The sequence below is a fragment of the Pseudochaenichthys georgianus genome, chromosome 17 (assembly GCF_902827115.2).
Source record: "Pseudochaenichthys georgianus chromosome 17, fPseGeo1.2, whole genome shotgun sequence".
NCBI lineage: Eukaryota > Metazoa > Chordata > Actinopteri > Perciformes > Channichthyidae > Pseudochaenichthys > Pseudochaenichthys georgianus.
Genome location: NC_047519.1, coordinates 21,910,772 through 21,937,580, shown reverse-complemented (window position 1 = coordinate 21,937,580; position 26,809 = coordinate 21,910,772). Strand labels below are relative to the sequence as shown.

The following is a 26,809-nucleotide window of genomic DNA, read 5'->3' as shown; positions in this document are numbered from 1 at the left end:
CCCCCTCCCACTTACTGGTGTTCCCCTGGGGGACTCTATATATACCAGGGACCACTCCAGGCACCTATTGTTCCTCTAAGTAAACTTACCGACAGATGCCCTGCACCACAGTGTGGGAGAGAGTCCAAAGAGTCAGGAGGAGGGAGACAGAGAAGGATTTCAAATAAGGACCTGGAAACCCTGCAGGCTCGCCTCACCTCCACCAGCTCTGCGTCCTCTCCTGCCTGTCTGCTTGTTGTCGCTGTGGAGTGGAGGTCTGATGCTCTGACACCATGCTGCTGCTCATATCTCTGCTGCTGATGGGACTCCACTGTCTGCTGGGAGCCCCGGCAGGTCGAGAGGTCTACAGGATGCCTCAGAGCGCTCTCAAAGGTAAGGTGTTTCTCATGTTGCAGTATATTTTAAAGGTAGTGACAACATGACCTGTAAGGGATTATAGTGTAGATATCTGAATAAGCATTTAAGCAGTTCCACACCAAATAACTAATCAACAATTGCTATGTAGGATATATGCCATAGACAGATCCATTTGTATGAATGCATGATGTTGAGAACCCCGCACATTAAACACTAGTGATGCGTCAAAAGCGTTGTATCTCTCTGGGAGTAAAGCAGGCAAAACTACGATATCTATTACTACAGCTGACTTACAGGATGTACAAAGAGGCACAACATATCAATGAATGTTGTGTTTTGCTATAGGCCTTCTCTGTTATTTCAATTGAATTATTGCTGATATTATTTAACAATATTTCATGGTTTAGTGTTTTTCTGAGGAGCAGCAGGTGGCTAACCCTAGTAACCCTAAAGAAGTCATGCAACACATTTGAGTATGTATTTCAGCACATACAAACTGTCTTCAAGCTGCAAGGATCAGAAATATCATCAGCTGTATTTGTATGTCATTAGTCTACATTTATAATTGTATCTCATTCTGCACTTTATCAGTCAGGCTTTATGCATGCATACTTTAATCCTGCAGTAAAGCACATTGGTGGAGGACCCCTGGCCTTCCCTGGTGGAAGTGCTGAGTACAGCAGAGCCTTCACACAAACGTGTTTAGAGTGTTTAGAACAAGGGACTCGGGGTCCCAGCCGCCCCTAGGGTCTGTCCCTGCTCGCCAGCCTCTGCCAGCTCAGCCCTGGCCTTCTAATTAAGTCTTCAATCAGCATTGTTGTTGTTAGTAGCCTATCCTGTGATGTGGCGCGGCACAGAGGGGGGCTGCAGGGTCGGCGGCCCGATTGATGTGAGTCTGCTGAATCCTCACCAGCGCGCTGAGCGTGAGCTAGCTTCCCTAACACGCTGCCAATGAGCTCAAAGAGCAGCATGAGAGAAAGGGGGGTCCTCGCACACATACCAGAAAGCGCCACCAGTTAATACTGATGCTCACATAACGGATGTGGACTCATAATGTTCCCACAGAAAACGCTGGTCTGCAGTTAACGATGAAGTTGTCCTTCCTATTTTGTCAGAATTCAGTCAATGAACATGCATTTATCCAAAAAAAAGTATGAAAGTAGTATCAGTCCATTATGCAATGAGCCTAGCCAGGCTGCTGATGATCTCATAAAACGTTTTTAAATATGTTTTGATAAACAGTCCCTAACAAGATTTACACTGATAATGTCCAGAACTGCTTTAATTGAGGCATTACCGCAAATGTGTCCATTTCACTGTAACTACTTGTCACTTGCCCAACATATAAGCTGATAACATACATATTGGCATCTCAGCCTGACCAACACATGAGTCTGGCTCCTGTCTTCTTCTCTATCTTGCCGTACTTGCTTTGCTTCCTTCCCGCCAGCTTGTCTCACATGTTGTTCTTTCTTTTCGGTGTCTCCCTTTCCTCCCCTGCAGCACTCTCTGATCGAGGCACTGTGGTTCTCGAGGCGGCCATGACTAGTGCCCTGTCCACTCTCGACCGTGCATCATCTGAGAGAAGTCGGGCGGAAGCAGGCTGCCGAGGCTGTGTTCCCTGTTTGTTTCAGGACTGTGGACAGCTGTCTGGCTCCTGTTGTAAGTCAAATATGACTCTTTCTTCCACTTATAATCAGTGAGCACCTTGAGCCATGTTGAACCAATGAATGCTTTCTTAAAGTAAACTCTGCTTCTCGCCCCAACAGCGTCTCCTGCCAATGCCCTTTCAGAGCCCAGCTGTGATGTCATCAGTAAGGCGCAGAAGCTTCAAGATGAAGCTGAGCGGAGTTGGGCTCTCAGTCAGGCCTGTGCATACTACCAGCATCGCTGCCCAGCTGGTGAACTGGACAAAGAGAGCTGCATCAGGATCATGGGGGAGAGCTGCAGCGCCCGGGTGCTCCAGTGCAGCCTGCTGAACACCATGCAGAACCTGGAGCCTGCCACACAGACGCATGCACAGGGTGAGGGGATACATCAGTCATGTCTTCATACAGATTATCTTTGTCTGTGAAAAGTGTGAGGCTTATTCGCAAAGTGAATCAATGTTTCTTTGTAAAAAGATGATTTTCTTACAAATATTACTAACAGCGGCGAAGAAAACAATTACAATAAAATGGCTTAAAAAAGATCCCCCCACCTCTGCTTAATGGCTGACAATTCTAAGAAATATGTATGGACATTTTTTTAGAGGGAAACTTTTAAAGAAAGATGGACACCATTGGTGGAGGAAATATAATAATAATAATAATGGAAGTATTACAAAGGCTGGATAAAAAAGGAACTGGACTGTGTGACACCCCAAAATAATATAATATGGCTTCTTTAAAATGAAGCCATATTATTTTGAAATGTCCTGGTATATGGACATTTTTCCTAAGTGTATTGGACTGTATTATTGTAATATGTAGGATGACTTTACAGTGTATATAACCCATCTTTTATTTTATTTTTGCTATACCTGTGTTATTTACGTTCTCAGTGTTATTATTGATTTGACTTCTATACGTTTTGTTTTTCATATTCTCATGTTGATGTTTTGGGGGATTTGAGACCTTATACATGTTGTGACCCCTTGTTAAAGAAATTGTTCATCTAAATTGAAGTACTATTGGATGTAAAGGGGAATGTGAGAAATAACTAATAAAGAATAAGTTAAAAAAAACTGATTTCAGTTTGTGACCCTCTGTGTCTCTGTCCCAGCAGCAGTGTGTGGTCAGAGGTCGTCCGCGGTGCAGAACATCACACAGCCTCGCTCCCGGATCGTGGGGGGCTCGCCGGCTCCTCCAGGCAGCTGGCCCTGGCTGGTCAACCTCCAGCTAGATGGTGGTCTGATGTGTGGGGGGGTGCTGGTGGACAGCTCCTGGGTGGTCACTGCAGCTCACTGTTTTGCTGGGTAAGTGTGCATCACTGTTTCTCTGCAACGATAATAAGATATTTGATTGGAGTGTATCATAGTGTTTACCTCTCACTCATTCCCACGTTCTCTTATTGTGTTGACCTCTGTAGCAGCCGGAGTGAGAGCTACTGGACTGCAGTGGTGGGGGAGTTTGACATCACAAAGACGGACCCTGATGAGCAGGTTCTCAAAGTGAACCGCATCATCCCTCATCCTAAGGTAACTATCCGAGGTGAAGATGCATTAGAGGCATAATAGAGTATTACCTCTCCCATTACACCTCCCTGGTTAAACAACCAGATCAGTCATTCTTTCATTTCTTCAATCAATCTTTCTTCACCTCCCACAGTTCAATCCAAAGACATTTAACAACGATATAGCCCTAGTGGAGCTGGCATCCCCAGTCGTCCTGTCTGGTCGTGTGACCCCGGTGTGTCTCCCCTCCGGCATGGAGCCCCCTACTGGCAGTCCGTGTCTGGTGGCAGGCTGGGGCTCCCTCTATGAGGGTGAGTAAGGACATCAATTACCTGGAAGTTCATGATATGTATAGCTTAGTCTTTTGTTTAAAAGATGTTTTGGTTTCTTAAAAGTGCTGATGTATATTGAAACCTATATATAACATATAACATGTCTGTGTGTTTCTCTACAGATGGTCCATCTGCTGACGTGGTGATGGAGGCCAAGGTGCCTCTGCTGCCTCAGAGCACCTGTAAGAGCGCCCTTGGCAAAGAACTGGTCACAAATACCATGCTGTGTGCTGGCTATCTCTCCGGAGGAATAGACTCATGTCAGGTAGGCAGACCAACATGTCTTATCTGATCTCTCAGGTTATAGTTGGGGGTTCCCTTTAACTACCGACACACCTTTAAAACAGTGCCTAGGTATTGATACCCTTTATGCTTGTTGATATGTTTCAGCAACACCCATCATTTTCTATAACGTGTTGGGGTTTTCTGTCATCTTTAGGGTGATTCTGGAGGCCCCTTGATCTACCAGGACCGAATCTCAGGTCGGTTCCAGCTCTTCGGCATTACCTCCTGGGGAGACGGCTGTGGGGAGAAGGGCAAGCCCGGAGTCTACACTCGGGTGTCTGCCTTCTCTGACTGGATTCAGGCTGAGATACACAGTGAGTTTCATGCCACTATAAAACACCACAGAAGCTAAAACAGCTGATATCTAAATATTAAAATATGTAATTAATCTACAATGCTACAATCTATGTTTGCATTATTGTAGAGTCCTTTGGAAGCAGGGAGCCGACCTGCCAGGAGCTTCTGAAGACAACAGAAATGACGGAGGAGGAACAGCGGTCGGAGTTCAGCTCCATCTGTCGGTTCTACACCCTGACCTGCCCCCCCGCTCAGTCAGCCGGCGCCTGCAGCCGGATGGCAGAGGACAAGTGCCTCACCCGCTTTAAGAAATGTCGTAAGTGCTCTAATTTAAAATCTCAGCTTGATGGATGAAGAAGAAGACCACTTACTATTTATCTTGCTCAGATTTGGACTGTTCTCATCTGTCCCCTCTCTGTCATCCAGAGTTGCGTTCGTTCATACAAACCCTGCTAGACTTGCTCCAGAGGGCAGAGGACTACATCCGGGACAAAGTGGACTTGACCTTCTTCACCCAGACTCTTCCTCAGCTGGTGGAGCACATCTACAGCACCGCCTTCATTCACACCAGAGAACGAAGGGACCTGGCCCTGAGCCCCCGTCTCACACAGATGAAAGGTACTTCATTTTTAGATTGTCTTATTCCATTTGATCTGAGAATAAAATCTATAAATAACTTACAGGAAGCCATGCATATACAACTGTACACATGTCTCTTTCGGTGCATTGATATAATAAGACATTGGGTTTTGAAGTCAGGTTTCTAACATGGTTTTTATTACTTGCAGAGCTCGGTGGAGCTGTGGTGCCTACACAGCAGGGTCCCTCTCCAGTTCCTCCGTCCTTATTCAGAGAGGTGGGACCCTCAGTGGACGACTGGGAGAAATATCTGAGAAATATTGCTGAGGATCTGGACAAACAACAACATGACAAATCAACAGACACCTCCGCGCCAAAACGACAAGAGGACAACCTTTTCTTACAGGTATATTACAGGCAACATATCTGTCTATTTAAACCTGGTAGTTCTGCGTAATTGTCGTTAAAGATACAGCTATATTATTAGTGTTATACTTTTGTAGAATTTCATTTATTTTGACACACAAAGCTTCATTCGGGAACCTCAATAAAAGCTTTAAATGTCAAAGAAAATCTATAAACATTTCATACATTTTTCAAATATTCAGTTATCCTTATATACAACCTTTTATAGAATCATCTGAATCAGTAAAGAGGTACATCTGATGTTTATTGATTCAGTAAAGACCTTTGCAATATCAATATATCTTTTGATAATTCAACTGGGAGGAATCAATTAAATAAAATCAACGCTGACAGTTGCTTTCAACGGCAATGTAGGATGCTGTTGATTTAGACATGGGAATTAATTATAATTAATGAAGCTTCACCGACTGTAATACCTATCTCTATTTGTACTCGTCCTCTCCAGACAGAGGACTCCTCGGTACATCAGCTGGAGGCAGAATTTCAATCTTTTATCTCAGCCGTGCGCTCAAAATTGGAATCCAGAGCTGCTCCTCCCATCCTGTCCATTGACACAGTCTACCTCCAGGAGGAGTCTCCCAACAGTCCCCATTCAACGTCTGCTTCCACGGGAGCATCCTCCTCCTCCTCCTCATCCTCACAGGAACCCCAGGAACCTTGGTCTCTTTTAACAGCCCTGATGAATGAGATTCAGAAAGTCAGGACACAAGATGAAGGAGTGACAGAAGACGAGTCACAAAGTGTAACATTGCCAGATAAAGACTCTTCTTCTGATTTAAACTGGAGCGTCACGTCGGAGGATTTGACTTTTGTTGAGAATGGAGACGGAACAGAATTGAAATCTTCAGCGTTACCGCTTCCTGTGCAGTCCACGTCTGTGGTCACTGAGGGGGCTCCTCGCTCAGAGACCACCGCTGACCCTAGACAAGCTGTGCAAGCAGGAAAGACTCGAAGTCTGCACAGAATATACCGGAGCCTCCTTCGGAAGAGGCAGACACCTGGGGCCAGTGGGAAAAGTATGTACCACACTTTGTTCTGACTTCCATTAAATACCTTCACAAAACAATGTGTGTAACATTTGTTCTTGGAAAGTTGTTGTTTTTCTCAAATCAAATGTTTTTGTTTGTTCCTGCAGTTTGCCCTGGAGTCAAAGAGACCTCACAGCAGGTCAGCCAGGTCAGAGACTCCTACAGCTGGGTCTTAAGCATCCCGAGCAAAAACCTCCGCATGAGCTTCCAAGAGGTGAACTATAATTTAAGATTGAGAAGTTGACAGAAGTGAATAAGCAATTGATAAAGAGAATTGTGTCTAATGTACGCCTTTTTTCTCTCTCTCTTTTTCGTTCAGGTGTTAGTTGATCTGAGCTCCAAGAATGATCGAGGACTTTACCAGGCGCGGGTCAGAGCAGTAGTGGGCGGACGACCTTTGACCTTCTACAGTCTTGTGGGCCTAGAGAACGAGTCCTTTTACCGCAGTGTGCCAAGGATAATCTCTGTAGCACTGGACGCACTCAAAGTCTGAGATGGCGATGGAAGCACAAAGACTCTCGCGGAGACCTGTTTGCACCAGAAAAGCCTCGTCATGGGACAGAGACATAAACGCACACTCACTCAAACTTTCTTCTGCCTTTTATGAAAAGCATTGATTTGTTTTCCTTCTCTCGGAGCCTGGCTCTAAATGAAAACACAAACTTGAATGTATCAATCCCACTGTCGCCCACTCATCATGCCACAGGATTTTTGTATGTGGTCGGAGATGCAGCGTTGTTTAACTTATAAATCTGTACAAAGTGATAAGTTATTCATATTGTCTTTTGCAAAGGTTGAGCCTCTTGTGAAGCACACAGACTGTAAATATTATTTGTATTCTTACCTGATTCTTACTATATTTATTTGTACAAAGAAAAGCATTTGTATTTTTGTAAAAATCTATATATAAATAAAATTGTTATTGCTATGGCATGTTGAGTGTTGATCGTTAGATGTGAGATATTCAAATAAGCTGACAGCAATGCTACTAATCCTTCAGTATGTTGCCGCTGGGTACGGCAGTTTGCTGACACTCTTGAGAGACAGGTGTCGCGGCTGATTGGTTACTGTCGTGACCCAAGATTGACCTCAATCCTCCGACTCTTTAAGGGTAAGCTTTCCCATCAACACTGCAGCTGCCAGTGACCAGCACCCTCTCACCTCCTCCCTGTCTTCACTCGTTATTTCCCGGATGGGGAGTTGTAACTGGACGCAGAACTAGGCCGACCGAAAGTCTCTTATTGTCTGTCATGAGTCCGAGCATTTCAAGTAAAGACAACTGAAGTGACACCTTTGAAGCGTAGACAGCCCCGTGTGTTTGCTGTGTGTTGAGTTATGTCCGACTGGCAAAGTGGTTCCCGAGGCTCAGAGTTTGTCAGCAGTGATGATTGGCGTAATGAGTCGAACAAAAACAAAGTACCTCCACAACTAATATTTGCCCACTAATCTGTGGTCATTTTCTGCCAAATGCTAGGAGGGATATACAGGGAAATAAGTGGGACAGCTGAGTAAACACTCATACATACTCCGGTTGCAACACATCAACTGGTGTGTTTATGTGTGAGTGGGAATTGTGCCAAATCATGCCAGTAACAAGTATGTGTGTGACGCAGACACACACTGTAGTGAAACAGAGCCTGGCCACTCATCACAGAGGGAGAGCTGTAAAAGGAAGAGATGTATCACCTGTCGTCGTGTCCTCTGTACTGATTTTTAACTTTCTGGCTTGCAGACACGCATGCGTCTAATCTATTGTCTGTGATCCTTTCATTGCAGAAAACACACTTAACCAAGACTTCTGGTGGAAAAAGTTACGTTTTATTTATAGATCACTGATGTAGTAAATGTACCCTCACAGTATCCTTGAGTTACTTTGTACATGTGTTGTCTGAATGACAACAGCCAGGTGCTAGAAACAAGAGTTACAACTTTTTTTTTATGGTGTACCTTAACACTGTCGGCAGCTAAGCACTAAGTACAATGCCTGAAGTATGTGCGTGTCGTGGGTGTGTGTGTGTGTGTGTGTGTGTGTGTGTGTGTGTGTGTGTGTGTGTGTGTGTGTGTGTGTGTGTGTGTGTGTGTGTGTGTGTGTGTGTGTGTGTGTGTGTGTGTGTGTGTGTGTGTGTGTGTGTGTGTGTGTGTGTGTGTGTGTGTGTGTGTGTGAACGCATTGTGACAGCTGACTATGCAGACCTAGAAATAAACTCTTGGATTTAACCCAAACAATCATCAACTCCCCCACCCACCCCCAACCATTCCTCTAAACCTCCACCCATCCCATCAGCCCCGACTTCTGCTAGGAAACACACACACATTTAGACACAGACACACACACAGCTTGAGTGCCAGTAAGCCCATGGAGTAGTGTGTGTGTGTATCAGATTAGTGATCATTGCTTTGTCTCGGACAGAGCAGCACACACACTAATGGACTCAGTACCTCCACTCTCCCTGTCACTCTTTGTGAGGGTCTTCATGATTTCTGCCACAGGTAGGCTGCTGTCAGATTTAGGAGTAGCATCTTGTTGCTTAGTTTATCTGGATTCGCATTGTGTTTATATTTGTAAAGCCAGATTATTTTATGTATGTTATTAAGTGCAACTTTCTCAGAAAGGTGTAACATGCTTAATGAAGGTACCTTACTTACATTGAATATCGTGTCGTCAAACTGTAATGAAATTAAGTTAATTCTAACATTAAGGAACAGCTCAAGTACTGCTCTTCCTACTGTTGGGGACATCTTTTCCTAGGCCCACACCTTCGACCCAGTTTGCCTGCAACCTTGGGCTGCTGTGCTCTCAGTGTGTTGTCTCCCTGTTCCTGCCTGTTGGCGTCAGCTGATAGAGATGTTATAGTGCTTTATCTTGTTATGCGCAATGTTGATTATTCTCTCAGAACTAGCTACACACATGGTCTGGGGTAGAGATCTTCAGTATTGGTTTGGCAACCGCTGTGTCAACTCGTGGCACAGTGTTTGCTATCAAAGTTCCTGCTCTCCACGTGTCTCTCTAAGTCCTGTCTCCATTGCTTCAGGAGTTTCCATCACACCTACTACTAATTATATTTGCATTTTCACAATCAACAAAAAGTAGTACTCAACTCTCGGCCAAATGATATTACAGAGGTGGCAGTACACTAAGCGTCACTCTTCACTAAACTGCCCCAGGTTCAGTGAGGAATCAAACAACAACGATGCACCTTTGATGTAAATATAAATTGTTACCCAATTGTGATTAATTATTTGGCATGTCCACAAAGTTGGACCATACTCATGATGTGTGAGTTTGCTCTGCTTTATAGTCCATTGTAGTAGACTGCATGCGGGTTCCAGTTGTATACTCGTCTTAGGGGACTATCAGGTGGTTGCTGTATTATCTTTGCTGATACAAGTATAAAGTGGTACCGAGTGATGCTTTGTATCAGCGATGTTATGCAGCACATACTTGAAGTGTATTAGGGGGGCTGATAAGAGGCAGGTTAAAAAAACGGTACTTAGATTTGATGTAGCACAAGCATGGCTTCTAGTCCGTAGCATAGATCAAGCACCAACAACGGAGGATCTTACCTATACAGCACTCCACTGATCATGTCTCTCAAACGTTACACATCTAGTTTTTAAGCAGTTTTGTTCGCAATGTGTCGAGCCCAAACTGAGATGACAATAATAAGACATCATCCGGGTTATTTTACAAACGTTGGAAACCTCTCTCCAGAGCCACAGGAGACATTAAGCAACTCATTCATTAGGCTTCAAACTGAGACTAATATGTCAAATGGATGGAGCACTCTTTGATTTAGTCCCTTTTCTATCACTTGTCTCTCATTTTGCTCGGTCGGATGCTCGTCAATCGGAAGCTATTGGTACCTGCTTATGTGGATAATTATGTAAATGATGCTGGATGATGTCCTTTTGTTGTTCTATTTATGTTTTTATGTTTCATGTGGAACTACTTGAGCAGGTCTCCCTTGGAAAAGAGATCAATGATCTCAATGGGATTTATCTGTATAAATAAAGGTTTGAAAAGAAATGAAATATGTTCCTGCAGCATCAGCGCTCAACCTTGAAGGGGTACTTTTCAAGGATTTAATGAAGGGCTACAACAAGAACATCCGCCCGATGGAGAACAGCGGGGACATCACTCAGGTCGACATCAAAATGACTCTCACTAACCTCATCTCTCTGGTGAGTGAAGTTCAGTCTGGTGTTTTCCATTGGTGCCCGTGGTTATTTGAGCATTATGGGTAACACTATGTACTAACCCTATCTTCCTTCAGAGTGAAAAGGAGGAGGCCCTGACGACTAGCGTCTGGATAGAAATGGTAACCTTACACACACCTCACCTGTTGGATTCTTTGGAGCTGCTTTGCACTGATTTCAAACCCACGGTATCTCTGTTTGTAGCAATGGTGTGACTACAGGCTCAGGTGGGACCAACCGCCCAGGTCAGCGCTCTATGGGAACATCACCTCTGAGCTGCGGATGCCCTCCAAGAGCATCTGGCTGCCTGAAGTCATACTGGAGAACAAGTGAGTGTGAACAAGGCACTGGATCAGCCACACATTTAATAAGCACATTTTCCCAGGCAGTCACTAAAACTTCAACTGGAGCTCAGAAGAACTATCTTATAAGATGTAGCTAGCATTGATGTGGAACTTATCACAATGAGTTTAAAAGCTTTGAAAGCAAACAAAGAGTAATATACAGACTTTTTGTGTGGGTATGTTGTTGTTGTAATCACAGTCATTTAAAAGTGACATAACTCAGCCATACAAACTAAAGGGGCAGATTTAAAAAAATGCATTGACTATATTTACCTGCTGGTACATGATGAGCTAACGGGTAGAAATACAGTGTTTAAGATTTCAAAGAAAGGAAATTGAGTAGTGTTTGTTTTTTGTTTTTCTTCAGTTGTTAATTTTTGTATTTCTCACTTCCTGTGGGCAGAAAAGTGTAACAGTCCATCAGACACTAATTTAGTCAAAAGTATTTGAATCAAGTGCAGCTCTAATGTTTACTTCTGCCTGTATACATAAGAAAAACACACTGTAGAAGCAATGTGTGTGTGAGTTCCCCTCTGCTCTAACCTGTGCACAGTATGGATGGACAGTTCGAGGTGGCTCTGTACTGCAACGCTCTGGTGTCTCCTAACGGCTGCGTGTACTGGCTGCCTCCCGCCATCTACCGCAGTGCTTGTGCCATCACCGTCAACTACTTTCCATTTGACTGGCAGAACTGCACCATGGTCTTCCGGTGAGTAGAGACAAAAGCTGTTAGGATTTGATGATTGTCAAGCTACTATAATATTAAAAAGCACCTCCGGTTTACCCACAATCTTGCAGTAATTTAGAGAAAAGCAAGATAAGATTTAACATTTTAGAAACCAAAGAGTAGAAGTGCATGTTAAATGAGCACGGAAACTGGCTGCAATGTAAGGACACAGATAAACAACTCAATATAGAGTGTAATACATTGCAAAAAATATGTGAACTAGATTTATGTTAAGGATTTAGTTATACCCTACTATATAGAAGGCTTTAAAATAAAGTTAAGTTCCAAGAACATTTTATTAAAGTTAAATGAATATGTTAAATGAAAACAATGGATAAAACCAAAGGAATTGAAATCGACAAACCAGCTGCTGACCAGTTTCATTTCTAATCGTTTAGACTCTGGACCATCGGTTCGGATCTCTATGTCAGGTTTCTCTTTGTGATTGAAATAGCATCCAGTGTCCTCACCAGGGACAATGATTCCTTCCTTCACGGTCCCTTTTCCCCATGCTGTCTTGTAAAAGGGAATACATGGCTGTGTGTGTTGTGGTGTCAGACAGAACATTATGTCTTCTCGCTGTGTTCAGCTCCCAGACGTACAGTGCCAACGAGATCAAACTGGTTCTCAAAGAGGAGGACAACCACACGCTGGAGTGGGTGGACATTGACCCAGAGGCTTTCACAGGTAGAGAAGAGTTTAAAAGACAGTGTTTATATTGAAACTTATTACAAATGATTGTGTTGCAAAATGTTTAACTTCCATCTTAACTTGTTTTTAGAGAATGGAGAGTGGGCCATCAAGCACAGGCCGGCTAAGACGCTGATCAACACTCAGCACACTAAGGATGAGCTGGAGTACCAGGAGGTGGTCTTCTTCCTCATCATCCAGAGGAAGCCCCTCTTCTACGTCATTAACATCATCGCTCCCTGTGTGCTCTTCTCTTCCCTCTGCCTCCTTGTCTACTTCTTACCTGCCAAAGGTCTATTTGCTAACTTTGTGAAACTTTCTAAAAGCCTAATAATAGTCACTCAGACCTCCAACACATCAACCTCATCATGATTTTCCGAGCTCTCATCATCAAGGTTTTCTCCAAATGTTATGCGGTAGACAAGAAAAGTCTGGCTCCTTTACACATTTCTGTTTTCATTACCACTGACCAATGGATATTTGTTTTGCAGCTGGGGGTCAGAAGTGCACCATGTCTATTGCCACTCTTCTGGGCCAGACTGTGTTTCTCTTCCTTATCGCCAAGAAGGTTCCAGAGACTTCCAGGGCAGTGCCCCTGATTGGAAAGTACGTTTGTGTGACCACTCAAAGAGTTTTGGTTCAAATACAGCTGACCTGAAGTGAGAACAAAATGTGATTGATGAACATTTGACTGCAGGTATTTGATGTTTGCGATGTCAGTGACAACCACAGTGGTGATGAACTGTGTGGTAGTCCTCAACGTTTCCCTGAGAACCCCAAACACTCACAAAATGACAGACAATGTCAGAAAGGTAAGACTGTGTGGACCAAACGCTTTTCTAAAGGCAATTTCAATTAAGAAGCTACTGAATGAGCATCCTGTGAAGCAAACACAGGTCTATTTGCCACTGGATTACCCTCTGACCCTGTGTCCTCCTCAGATCTTCCTAAACATCCTGCCTCGGCTGCTGAAGATGCAGATGCAACCCTGGAAACCAAACAGTGACAAGGCTTCAGAACCTGGCAACGGTGAAAATCATGTCACAGACAGGAACAACGTGTTCCTGGTGCCCTGCCGACGCCGCAGCTCCATGAGCCTCATTAGCAAGGCGGAGGAATACGTGTTCAAAACAGCTCGATCTGAACTCATGTTTACCAGACTCAAAGACAGAAACGGACTGATGAAGTCAGTATTAGAGAGGATACGTAAGTATTTAAACAAGTGCAAAGCAATTCTTCACCCCCAAATTGTAATAATAATAATTATGTTTTTATCACGACTTCAATGTGAACAAAGCATTGGTTAAACTGTCAATAGTGAGCGGGGTTTTACTAAAGCACATCAGCTAAAAAACTTGCAGACGCCTGTGTATTATAATCAAAGCTTTTCTAGTTGTATGCTCAGTACTTCCCAAACCAAAAACTATTTAAAACCCCCTCCTCATTAACAGTCTCAGGTTTGCACAGATACTTTTCATCTGGACCCCTTGTATTTCTTGATATAGTTGTGCTGTTGTTGAATCCAGACCAAGTTGATTTTGGTTCATGAGGAATTGTGTTCACTGTGAAAGCCTTTTGTGAGATGTATTCAAGAACTCAAGGCAACAGAGGTTGAATAATATGCAAAAGATAATTTCGGAGTGAAGTCTTCCATTAAAGTGCCTATGAAAGTGTGTTCTCCTTGTCATGAACATCTGGTGTTATGTACACAGATGATGGGCTGAAGGGGGGCTCAGCTGAGCAGCTCAGTGCCAGCCTGGCAAAGGCCTCTCCACAGCTGAAGCAGTGTGTGGCCTCCTGCAAACACATCGCCGAGACTGCAAGAAAACAGAACAACTTCCAAAGTGTGAGTTCTACATTTCAATACGTGCTGATCTTCTTAGGTTCATCAACATCAGTGATAATCTCCCATGTTCTTCCTGCTCCAGGAGAACGAAGAGTGGTTCCTGGTCGCCCGGGTGATCGACAGGGTCTGCTTCATTGTCATGGTGTCGGTGTTTTTTATCGGCACGATTGGGATCTTCCTGATGGGTCATTTCAACCAGCCCCCCTCCTCGCCTTTCCCCGGGGATCCCAAGAGGTATCTCCCTCTAATAAACAACCTCACTGATCTAACTGAGAGTGGGAAGGGAGCAAACTTCTTGGGGTGAACGAAGAGAAAACTTCCAGATGTAATCCTTTTTCAATCAAAAGTCGGAATGTGAGGATGTCCGTCAGTGATCCTTCGCTTTGAGACGAGGACACAGAGATAATAGAGAAGATGTGGGGGTCTTTCCGACTATCACAAGTCAAAAATGCTTGTTCATGTTGATAAAGGATCCACTGCACAGTTTTCTGGATGCCAGTACGACCGATGGTGGCACAGTACTGGTATCAGCTGTCACTGATTTTTGGGGTTGAGAATACTTGTTGCGTAAAAAGCTGTATAAGAAAATGTGCTCTTCCTGTCACAAGCCCAGTGTTTGATGTAAGTATACATCTTTTTCCTGCTGATGATACAATCTTAGGCCTTCATGATAAACTACACGAGACACATGTTGATGACAGATGTAAACAGTGAAAACATGTTTTGTTTTTTAAATAAAAGTACTTCTATTATTGGTCAATTGCTCAGTCTCAGACTTTTCTTAATTATGTGTTTAACACCTTTTTGTGTGGCACATATAGAGCACTATCAGCCCCCAGGCTACCCCAAAACACAGACCCACTGCACAGCCCCCCCACCTCTGGAAGCAGGATTTCAATTACATGGCCAAGCGGGGTCTTTTTTTATCCCAACAAAAGGCAGATCCGCCTGGTTGGGATGGAAACAGAGTCAGGGGGTGAGACCGGCGGTGACACACACATACACACACATCACAACGCCAAACATTACTACATACATACAGAGGTTGTCAGGAGGTATGTGCTTCAGCCCTCCTGATCATGACGACTCGTGGATGTTTGTCTGGTTATATCCTTCTCACAGTCAGAGTCTTTAGGTTCCCGGAGGTCGACCTCAGACGGTAAGCAAGAGTGCTTTGTTCTGCTGGTTTCTGTCCTTAAATACTGTTTAATACTAAATACTCTGGAAGATGTTTACCATGTTGGCACCTTGTATTCTTTCAGCAATCCCTGTCTCTATGCAGGACAGGAGTTAGAGTTTAATTACTTTTTTGTTGAGGAATATCGTGTACAAAGTTACATACAGCTGCAGAACGGGGCACACTGTGAAAGCTGAGTGTGTGTGATCTGAATAAAGAAGAGGCTGATGCCTTTGTCGTAAGGGGAGGGCGTTTATATTGTGCCAGAGAACACCCTGAACCTCCTGAAGGAACTTTGTGTGAAAAGGAATGTTGGTTTTCTTGAGCTTTCTCTTGTAAATTCAAGAGATAAATCTAATTATTTGTTTGTAAGCCTCTACTTCAGGGGAAATGTGAAATTATTATTTAGACGATCTAGTCAACTAGTGTTCTGAAATACTTCTTGAAACAACGCTTTTGATGACATACAATACTATGACTTTTTTAATGACATACCGTAGACCCCATTTCATAAGATTTTGGTCAACGGTCCCTAATCTGATAACTGTTTCCTTTACACTTATTATTTTATACATATTATGCTAAATCCATATTAATAACTTGTTGTGACCTACAGTATTTAACAATGACTTATTTTGATGAATTTTTAAGACATAGGATGTTTTATGATTTTTAAATTGTGTATTATACTATTCATTTGTATGATATATATTTACCTTGAATACTATGTCTTTTTAATGATGTTCTTACAATTAAAATTATTAAACACTATGAGGACAATTTAAACACAACAATTATTTCTATAACTCCAAAAAGTCCTGGATTATTGTTTAACACGAGTCTGGTATCTAAATAATTACATCCAAACATAGACCACAAATGAGCGATTACTGACGCTGGTCTTATACTCTCGGGTAAACAAAGGTGAACAAAGTATCCCACCTTATATATTCACAGTGTAATTGCTTGTCATTGATGTTATTTCTGGGTGCAACATATATTTTCAGTTTTACACCATGTCAGCGGTGACCAATCAGCCTCTTCCCTTCGGTCAACTGGAAAGAGAGAAGCACATCCAGATGATCTTCAAAGCTTTCCAGAAACACTGCGGGCCTTCATGTGAATGCCACGCTCACCACCCTCGGCCCAAACGCACCCAAACGCCTCCTGACTGTCAATCTGATGGGCCGCTGTCAGGTGTGGCTCCTGGGAGGATGATGAGCAACGGATTCATGCAGCAACCAGGGAAAGTCAGTCTGCCAGGGGGGGAGGAGCCTGGAGGTGCAGCAGGAACACACTTCCTGTCTGTGCTGGAAACAGTCAGTGAAATCCACATCACTGCCAGACCAGAGCTGCAGGGTGAGACAGGGGGGTCACTAGGCGTATCTTTCTTTAAAGGTCTACTATACTGTTTTTCATCAATATATTATAGGTCTCAGATATATACAAAACATGTCTTTGAAGTGTTTGGCTCCAAATACCGAACAGATCATGCATTGTAGCATCCCATAATCCCCTCTGTTTCAGCCCTGTTTCAAAAGTGCTGATTCTCTGTCTGTTACTTTAGATGAAAATAAGGAGCCCCTCCCCACGCCCCTCTGAGAGATATTTGGTTAAAAAGAACACAATGGTGCTCTAGGAGGAGTTTCAGGTGGTAAGGTGGGGGGGGGGTGGCTAATAGTTACACAAGCCAAACAAATCGTTATGACATCATAAAGTGGCCAAAATCTGATCAGCTCATTTTCAGACAGGTTTTTATATAAATGGATCAGGACAAAAAGAGAGGGGGTCTTTGTTACTGAGACTTTCAGAATCTCATTTCCACAGAGGGGACACGTGTGTATGTATAAAAGACATGAACAAGTGGATTTTGCATAACAGGTGACCTGTAAAAAGTCAAACTTGCAGTGAATATGTTTTTCTGTTTTAAAGAATAATGTGTCGTCATCGCAGGTCCACAATGTGTTCCAAGGAGGATCTACAGCATCAGCACAGGAGGTCACAGGTCACAGTTATTTATGGCTGTGGAAGGTACTGATCCATGTTCAGCTACACATGTCTTAACTGAGCTCATCATTTGCTTTTCATATGAAGATAGTGTGGGTTTTAATGTGTTTCGGTGTATTGTCTTTGATCTGTCAGAGAGTTCCTGTGTGTGCCTCCAGTGTTGCGGTCCAGCTCGGGCCTGTTCCCTGCGGGGGTTCGACTGTCAGGGCCGGCAGGTCTTTTATTTTGAAAGGCCCCTCAGAGTGGACGCCTGCTGTCTCGGCTGCTGCCTGATGGAGATGAGGGCGTACACACCTCACAAACAACTCATAGGCACTGTGTTTCAGAGGTAGGACAGTCAAAACGTACTTCTATTGCCCCGGGCCGACTTCAGTGCTGAAGAGTAGACTTACTGAAGTACCGACTCTTATAAACGCTTGGGAATACTTTAGAGAATCTTCTATTTCATGCTATATTTAAGTTACTTTGCAGATTTGACCTGTAGAACAGAAGATAAGTGTCTAAAATATGGTGCATGTTTCAGACAAAACTGTACTTTTAATATAATGTAACCCCAAATAAATAAAGAATTAAAAATAAACAAAACAAAACAAATGTTGCATCGTTATAAATTATATCCAGTAATCAATGCATATCAATAATATAATTTATTAAAAAATATCCCACATAATGGGTAGATTTACTTTTGGTACTTTAAGTAAAACTCTCTTCACACATTTACATTTTTTTATTATTTCAAGTAAAACATGTGATTTCTGTTTTTCACACTGGATTTAACAGTTGAACTGTTATATGGCATAAATTATTTTTGTCTTACTTTTTCAAATTAAGATTTTACTGATGCAGCAAAAACATTTGATAAAAACTAAAAAAGAAATCCCAACTAGTCGGATTTGATTTTTTTAATTAAAGGTGTCTTCGGTGTGGTATTTGGGTCAGTGGTGGAATTGTGCCATCTCCTAATACCAATACCAATCAGGATCGTTTTATTTGATCAGGTCTGACATTTATGATGTTGTCGAAATACAGTTGAGTTGAAAGAAATGCAATCTTTCAAGTTTTTTGTAATTTAAATGAATGTACCCTTTGACCTCCACTATAAACATACTGTACCAGCAATCTTTATACATTCTCAGACTGAACATGTGAGCTTTTTTTCCGTGTCCCTCCCGGCGTCTGGCCACCCTGAGCCATCAGAGATGCCCAGCCTGTCTGTAAATAGCAGAGAGAGCTTTTACTGTTCCACCCAGCCGGGGTGCAGTCTAAACCTGTGAGACTTAATGCACTAAACAGCTGCTTGGACGGAGACATACTGACAAAGCTGCCCCGGGCTGCATGGGAGGGAAGGAATGCAACGTCCTTCTTAATGGGAATGTTGACTAATGGGCGAAATGGCAGCACCCAATCTACTGTAGGCACACCAAAATACTTTCTTCTTCCTATGGCCTGAATTTGACTCCAGGGTTAGCTACCGTGGTGTGTGCCGGATCCAGAGTATTTCAGAAGCCACACTCAATGAAGTTTTCCCCAATTAAGACTGACCTGGCAGAGGTTTCGTTGAGCACAGATTTACTTGGTATACATATTCTCTCAGTTATCTTCGAATAAAGCCTGCCCTAATTTGAACTCCTCCGATACCAAGCAAACAATGGTTTTAGTGCTGCAGAACCATGACAGCTGAAAATGTGATCAACCAAGCATCAAGGCTATGCCGCGCCACTGTGTGAAGTGCTGGCCAGTGCATCTGCTAGGTTGCTTATTGCACGATTATTATGTAAGGGTACGGGTTGAGTTGGTGTGTGTTGGGGGCCTTTGTTTTCAGGTGGAGCATGTTCACCCCTCTCCTGGAAGTGTGTGATTCAGAAGGAGCATCCACCATCAGAATCCAGGGCTCCTGCTGTCCATCCCGATGCTTCTCTAACCAGCAATTCCAGGTAGTGATATTTAACCCTTAGATGCATAAGTGGGTCTTTGTTGACCCGGTGAGGTGGTTTTCTCAGAGTATCTTTGTAATTACATTTTTTTTATCATTTCATATTCCAGCTATTCCTCAAAAAACATGTTTTGGATATCATGCCGTTAAATTGTATACATTTTAAGAAATTGTAGTTTTTGTATTACTACCCCAAGCTTCCATAAGTGGGTCAAAAATGACCCGCAAGCATTTTCTATGGATTTTTTTTTTTTTTTCAAAATGTAAAAAAGATTCTAAAATTAGAAATAGTGAAAAATGTAATATTACATGTTTCTAGTTTCTAGTATGAACCAAAATATAATATATATAATAAAAAATAAATATTACACAAGTGATTTGTCTTAACCAAAATGACAAAAATGGCATAAAAACATTCTATTCTAATACGGGTCCTTTTTTACCCACTTATGGAAGAGTGTAGGGTCCAGTCACTCGTGCATCTAAGGGTTAAGCAATACAAAAATAAAAATATTCTACACGCTTATTTTAATTGCTATGTTTTGCTTTGAATCTTCTCCAGATTGTCTCCAACATTGGGGAGAAAATGGGCTCGATATGGAAGAAATGGCCTGGCTTCAATGATGATTATAACATGGACCATGAATATTTTGGGTTGGAAGGTGAGTTCCAAGGAAGGTTTAAAAACTTCCACAAAAAAAACAAATTGATGAGCATGACAGAACATGACAACAATTACTGAGTTACACACGTGTTTACAAATCAAAATGTCTTTTGAGAAATGAAATGTTATTTTACTTAAGTTAACTCCACATAATGTCCCATAGTCATGTGCACCCCATAGTTTGAGAACCTTAATGTCATTTCAAATTGTATTTAAATGTGTCTCTTCCAGTGCCACTCGGTATGGAATCACATTCCAAACTAATGCTGCTGGCAGCCACTTTCTTGTTGGTAAGCAAATAAATTTATATTATCACTGTTCATACTTTATTTACTATAATAGGCCTTTTTTTACAGAAAGGACAATACAAGTGTAAATATCTAAACTAAACATAGCTGAATTCAGTTTTAGGGTTCTGATATTGTGAATGCTACCATCATAAATGACTACAATATAGACATTGTTCATAGTTGTATTAATACCTGTGATTTCCCTACTAGTACATATCATGTCTGTTGTGAAAAGGGCCCTTAGAGTTTGTCCCTTTACTGATTTGCTTTCACTTTTTTCCCCACAGAATTACATGTTCTTTGAAATGAGCTGATCCATGAAAAGGATCAATAAAAAGGTAAACTGACATTGTTGCTACAGCGTCAGTGTGTACTACAATTGAAGAGACACACCAGAGGGGTCAGTTGATGGTACAAGAGACCGTATCAGTGAATTGTATTTATAAAGAAATGATCCGTCCCTCAACAATTATGTTTCAACTAACATATGTTAAAGAAAATGACACTGAACCAGATTTAGCAGCAGATGCATATTTGACATTTATTGCTATACTCCATCAGGTGTACATCCAAATGTGTTCTTCACTTTTGACACACACCTGCACCCATCATCATACCCTCAAACACTGGCAGCATTACAGTTTTTCAACAAACTATAGGCGCTTTCTTGGCATGGTTCCAAAAAAATGCTCCCGAGAATTGATAAAAACTGTAACAGACCCTGACCCTGGGCCCAGTTTAATTTATTTTACTACAAAATGGAAAAGGAGTGAAGGTCAGTGTTCCAGGACACCTTTGTTGAGGACATTAAAGCAGAACCCATCCCTTGGATTGTTTAAAGGCGGGATGAAGACGTGACAGACAGAAGGGAAAACTGGTTCGGGCTCGAGGCCAGGCACAGTGATTTAGGCAGCTTGGCAGTCCATTCTTAAGATGCCGGTTATACAACCTTCTGCCCAACACAGGATGCTCCTCATCCTTTGGGATTAACTTTCACGTAAGATGGAGAATCATTGCTGATTCAGTTAAGCGATCTTTGAAGTGGACTGTATTTACAAATATATCGTACACAATAATAGTAATATTTCTGGTTCGAAATGTCAGACGAATTGTAGTTAAAATACAGCACTGTAATAAAAAAAAAAAATCGACTTGCAACCCTGTTGAAGTCCTAATAAAACAGATTCATTTTAGACAGCAGGAAATGTGATGTGAAGCAGTTAAATCTAGTATAACAGACTGGTTTTGTTGTATTTTGTCAAGTACACTTTGTTAACAGCTAATGACCAGATCAGCGAATACCTGTCACATGGCCTCCCTCTTGTGGCAAGTTAACAGATGTTACAACTTGCATTAAAAAAATAAAAAATAAAAATGGAGGCATCAGTCTTCTCTGGTTGATTAAAAGTAACGCATATTTCCCTCTTCGGCAAGGTTCAGTTCGACAGGCTTTTCCGTTCATTTCCAATTTGACGCAAATAAGGAATGGTCTTCCTGCCTCTGTTTCTGACTTTTGCTCTGTCTTCATGTTACACAGTCCCAATCCACATAGAGGTTTCCTTCCCAGGACTCGTCATCCCCCGGCATGTCACATATACACACACACCTACGCACAGCAAACAGAGACAAACATTAGCACCAGCACATCAGAGAGAAACTATCTTTCACTTTGAAATAATGTAGCAACAGTTCCTACTCTTTCAGAGGTGGTCTGTGTGAGGGGCTAACGTCCGCCACTAGGGTTCACCAGTCCATGGAAGTCGACCCATGCTCTGTGAACAAAGGATGCAGCACATCATCATTCAAAATAAACACCACGTTTGGATATTCAGGCCTGTTCAATGGGAAAATCACAACTGCATCAATTTACTGCAAAAGCACATGAAACGTGTTGCATACATGGTGGGGTTTGACTTGTCTTTCTTTTATAACATATACAACAACAAATAAGGGAACAAATTATATATCAGTTCTATTATAGCTCTGGATGCTTCAATAAATAAATCATAATTGCCAAAGAAAATGAAGAGAGTAATGCTCTACTTAGTGCTGCTAAAAACTATTTATGTTCATTATCTAGTATAATGTTGATCACTTTCTAATTAAATGTTTATTAAACTCTTAGAAAGGAATCTCGTATGATCTCGAGAACCTTTCATTGGATCTACTTCATAATTGGCGACTATATTGTTGGGGATCCAAGTAGGTGCGGTGTCGAAGTTGGGCGCAATTTAGACACGGGACATTTTCGATAACTAAGAAAAAACAAGTGAATAGCGATCTGTGCAGCAATGGGTTGGGGCCACATGACTCTCAGCATGTTGTCCGCAGCAGGCCTTTAAAGGCTGCAGCTCATGGACTGCACTTTCTTTTGCTGCTACATGCCGCATATAGCCTGCTAACGTTACATGTATGTTGGAAATACTAAAGTTACAATCCATGCTCTACTTGGGTTTGCTTTCCAGGCGCAGATTGAGTGATTCAGGGGCCCAGGTAAACGCTGTTTTGGATCATTTTTCATACATCATTCACTGATTGGGAACTTTGGTATTGGCAGAGGTAGATTAAGTACTTGCACCTTTTTTTAACTTAAATTATACAAAAATAAAAACAGCATGTGTCCTAAAAATGGCATAGTATTAGGGCTGCACGATATATCATGTCGTGACGATAATAGCGTAATGCGCATGCGCGATATTGACATCGCAGGACGTGCGATTTATTTAATTTTTAGGACGTGCGATATTAAGTAGGCAAATGAACTCAAATGGGTCATGGCTCTCATGTCAGGGGTACTTGAGTGAGTCGCTTTGGATAAAAGCGTCTAACAAGTGACATGTCATGTGATCAGATCACAGCAGGATAACCGAGCTAGCTCAGCTTGTTGCTCTGATAACTTAAGATCCAGAAGTCCGTGACTAAAATCCTTCATCCGGTTAAATATTGTTTAAAAAAATACCAATTGTATAGCATTAAAGTTCAAGAAAGGATGGTTTGCGGACAACAGAAACTCTCTTTTCTTCAATTCCTGTATTTTTTCATATCGCAATATATATCGCAGGGGAAGAAAATATCGCAATGTCAGTTTTTTCCAATATCGTGCAGCCTTACGTAGTATATTATGAAAAAGTCAGTAATATAGTATGTCTGCCTCTGCCGTTTGCTATCATGAACCAGAGTGTATTTTGCTGAGTGACAGAACTATGCCATGGAAGCTCAGGACCAAAGAAAAGGAAGCGTAGTGTCAAGTGTTCAGCTGTTTGTATGAGCGCTTCTTGAGAAAGCTGCAAGCTGCAATATCAGAGGCCAATCATTCAGCCGTTCAAAACAGGCCCTGCTCTAGCTTTTAAAAAAGGCCTGAAAAATGCATGATCTTGTTTGCATGATCATTTCAATGTTTTCTTCTAACAACACTCACCTATTCAAATAACAGCAGCAAATGTTAACAACTGAGAAGCTGCAACATGCAAATGTTTGCAATTAGATTACCACACCCATCTATCTATCTATCTATCTATCTATCTATCTATCTATCTGTCCAAGTTGTAAAATACATTGTTTTATATCATTACGCTCTTTGACGCAACAATAATGCATCATATTTAAAAACATAAATGTGACAAAATGTTCATTCTGTGAGCATGCACACATGTTTGTGAGATAGATAGAAAGAGAGAGAAAATAATTAAACGATTAGACATACATACTTAATGCTGTCTGTGTGAGTCTTGTACTCCATGATGGTGTTGGGAGGCAGGTTGAGGACTCTGCGCAGCGTGTCTCTGATGCGGGCAGTGGTCGCCTGGTCGCTGGCTGTTTTGTTCCAGATAGAGATGATGTCCTCCTGAGAAGAGAAGAGAGGGCATGATGATGATACTGAAACATGCAGTGTGCGACGAGGTACTACAGGAGTGCGTGTCTGTTTACCTGGAAGCGGACTGACACCACAGCCCCGCAGATCTCCTCCCCAACCATGAACTGCTCCCCCAGCATTGCCAGGATCAGGTTCTCCCAGCACCGCGACGCAAGGCCTTTCCTCAGACGGATGATCCACTTCCCACCCATCTTATTGGCATCATCCTGTAAAACAACATGGCATGGATTTAGACTGGGTTTTTCATTTACAAATCTAAATTCATTTAATGTATTACAATAATATATGTAGTACCGACCTCCCACATGGGTTTAATACCCTCTTTGAACAGGTGGAAGTCACTATGGCCTGTCATGTCGCCTGGCCGGATCATGTGACTATAAAAACGCCAGAATTGCTCCACCTTGGGAAAGACAAGAACAGGGAATATGCAGGAATAATTACATTTTATACCTTTAAAATTATTTTTAAAAGACCCTTTTTCATAGGTGTTAAGACCCCATCACCCCTTAGAGTGAGCTGGCTACATTAGTGATACACTTAAAGTTACAATTAGTTGTGATTTTTGTAAGTTAGTTAGTTAGATTAGTTGTAAAATCATAATATAGTATGTGGTAATTTTGTATTATAAATCATAATATAGTATGCCACAAAGATGTCATATTACAGTATGTGAAAAGAGTCAGTGTATAGTAAGTATTACAAAAGCCACAATATTTTATGTCTTAATTAAAACGTCCTAAAATATTTGTATATCAGTCAAGATAAGCTTGTATTCATGCATTTGCGCTGTGCCTTGCTAAGGTGATAATTCGAAGCAAAGAGAGTCCCCCCACCCTTTCTAATGTACTGGATGAGGAGCGACTTACCGAGGCGAAGCCACCAATCGGTTTAATGTTTTGCTCGTAGCTCTGAGTACTGGCTGGTCTCCCTGGGGTGCGCCTTGAGTACCAGAAGGTGTAATTGTATTGAAGAGGGTGCTCTCCTGCCCCTGGCACCACCATCTGCAGAAATCAAGAAAGGAACTTAGACATACTACTAACTTTGGAGATAAACTCATATACGAGTCATTCTATAATGGGCTGACCTTTCTCTTGGAGCTGTTCTGGTCTTTGTCCTCGTCTTCAGTCTTTTCCTTCTCACTGTCTTTCGGTGAGCCTTGGTCCTGGTCGTGGTCTCCACTGTCATCATCTTTCAGACTGGATTTGATGGAAACATTAGGCAAAAAAAGATCTTTGTATCTTGACCTGACTTCATTTAAGTTAAGGGGGACTTGCATCTTGGTTAAAAAGTCATTAAGGTATAAATGCTAACTAATGCTCGCATAACACATAAAGAAGTTCAGTTTTAGTTTAAACAGTTTTAGGGAAGTGTTGAGTCAACTTGTGGTCACTTTGAAGGCTGTTGTTGTAAGGGAATCGATGTTCCCACGGTCTTATGTTGCAACTTTTTTTTTTTTAATGTTTAAGCAAAAATATATTTCCTTGAGTAAATATGTTTAAATCACTAAACCTACAGCTTAAAGCCCACTGATGTTTATACTCCTTGACATTGATATTTCCATAATTGCTGAACGGATTTTTACCATTCAAACTGCATTTTAAATGTCCATCTGCTTTCATTTGTTTGCAATTTGAAATGAGTGAACGAAGATTGCCCTGAACTCACAATATCAAGAAGGGATTCCCCTCTATCGTTTGTGGTGCTAAACTGTATTATTATAAAGACCAATATTCTGCACTAGTTGATATTAATGGGGTTGACAAAATATTGCAAAAACAGGAACATAATAATAACCTTCATAGGGATATATAATGTATTGCTGGGCTGCTACATTACAGCTTAGAAACTCTCAACTGAGTGTGATTGTTTAACCAGGAACAGCAAACATCTAGACTGTTAAATTGCATACGTACACATCTGTTGCTAAAATACTCCGACGGTGAATATCATACATGAAAATGTCAGCTGTGTGTCATTACTTTAGGGCCATGAGTCCATGACAGTATAGTTTGATCCGAGGCTGCGCACACCTTCCCCGGCCTCTCCACAACTGGCACACCGAGGATACAGGCCTGTCAGGCTTCCGCCAGGCTAAGCTACCGCTAACAACACAGCACCATCTCCTTTCTGAAATACGATGTAATCTGTGTCTTTACTTCGTTTTAAATGCACCTCTGTGTCTTTAAAACTGGCTCTAATGTGGGTTTATAAACCTAACAGAGCATGCAGGATATGCAATGAAGCTGACACACCTCTCATTTTATACGCAACAGCTTTCGCTAACGTTACGCTCCCCCGTGAATTTCACGATGGGGGGCCCACTCTCTGGCAGATTTGCCACAGAAACTTTTGTTTACTCACGCGTCAAATTTGTTGTTCATTATTTTCTAGGTGGTAGCCTTTCGGAGTCCAACCACAGTCTCCTGAATTCCGCAGGAACGGCGGCGCGCATTGAGGACTCGAGAGTACGCGCACGCACAGATCGGTCGTGTTGATGAACGTAGGGCTACACACAGATTTCCTCAGTTTGTCACCAAATGTAGTTATTTAACACTTGGAATACACATACTTATTTAAAGCTTAATTACATCAAAAAATAT

The 26,809-nt window shown here is 42.0% G+C and overlaps 4 protein-coding genes across 5 annotated transcripts; 3 read left to right on the top strand and 1 right to left on the bottom strand.

The window, feature by feature from the left end:
* Positions 1-1,704: 1,704 nt before the first annotated feature.
* prss56 (serine protease 56) lies at positions 1,705-7,283 on the top strand. Its single transcript, XM_034104854.1, has 13 exons — positions 1,705-2,019; positions 2,127-2,381; positions 3,124-3,313; positions 3,427-3,535; positions 3,666-3,822; positions 3,966-4,108; positions 4,283-4,442; positions 4,553-4,741; positions 4,852-5,043; positions 5,214-5,410; positions 5,876-6,446; positions 6,566-6,672; positions 6,778-7,283. Exons 1-13 carry the CDS (start codon positions 1,746-1,748, stop codon positions 6,949-6,951), a joined length of 2,718 nt encoding a protein of 905 aa, XP_033960745.1. The 5' UTR covers positions 1,705-1,745; the 3' UTR covers positions 6,952-7,283.
* Positions 7,284-8,767: 1,484 nt separating this feature from the next.
* chrng (cholinergic receptor, nicotinic, gamma) lies at positions 8,768-15,021 on the top strand. Its single transcript, XM_034104059.2, has 12 exons — positions 8,768-8,947; positions 10,503-10,639; positions 10,732-10,776; positions 10,859-10,983; positions 11,552-11,707; positions 12,315-12,412; positions 12,507-12,707; positions 12,907-13,021; positions 13,113-13,227; positions 13,357-13,621; positions 14,128-14,261; positions 14,344-15,021. Exons 1-12 carry the CDS (start codon positions 8,884-8,886, stop codon positions 14,563-14,565), a joined length of 1,677 nt encoding a protein of 558 aa, XP_033959950.1. The 5' UTR covers positions 8,768-8,883; the 3' UTR covers positions 14,566-15,021.
* Positions 15,022-15,106: 85 nt separating this feature from the next.
* LOC117462029 (phospholipid scramblase family member 5) lies at positions 15,107-20,756 on the top strand. Its single transcript, XM_034104060.2, has 8 exons — positions 15,107-15,420; positions 16,446-16,797; positions 17,392-17,469; positions 17,581-17,773; positions 19,268-19,379; positions 19,941-20,040; positions 20,274-20,332; positions 20,620-20,756. The coding sequence occupies exons 2-8, from the start codon at positions 16,455-16,457 to the stop codon at positions 20,644-20,646; spliced, it is 912 nt and encodes a 303-aa protein (XP_033959951.1). The 5' UTR covers positions 15,107-15,420; positions 16,446-16,454; the 3' UTR covers positions 20,647-20,756.
* A 697-nt stretch (positions 20,757-21,453) lies between these two features.
* eif4e2 (eukaryotic translation initiation factor 4E family member 2) lies at positions 21,454-26,680 on the bottom strand. Of its 2 annotated transcripts, none has more exons than XM_034104062.2 (8): positions 26,571-26,680; positions 25,294-25,405; positions 25,076-25,210; positions 24,505-24,609; positions 24,260-24,412; positions 24,036-24,176; positions 22,029-22,104; positions 21,454-21,938 (listed from the first exon to the last, which is right to left on the bottom strand). In XM_034104062.2, exons 1-7 carry the CDS (start codon positions 26,588-26,590, stop codon positions 22,069-22,071), a joined length of 702 nt encoding a protein of 233 aa, XP_033959953.1. In that variant the 5' UTR covers positions 26,591-26,680; the 3' UTR covers positions 21,454-21,938; positions 22,029-22,068. The 2 variants fall into 2 exon arrangements, with proteins under 2 accessions (XP_033959953.1, XP_033959952.1); XM_034104061.2 differs by having other exon boundaries at positions 24,040-24,176.
* Positions 26,681-26,809: the final 129 nt, after the last annotated feature.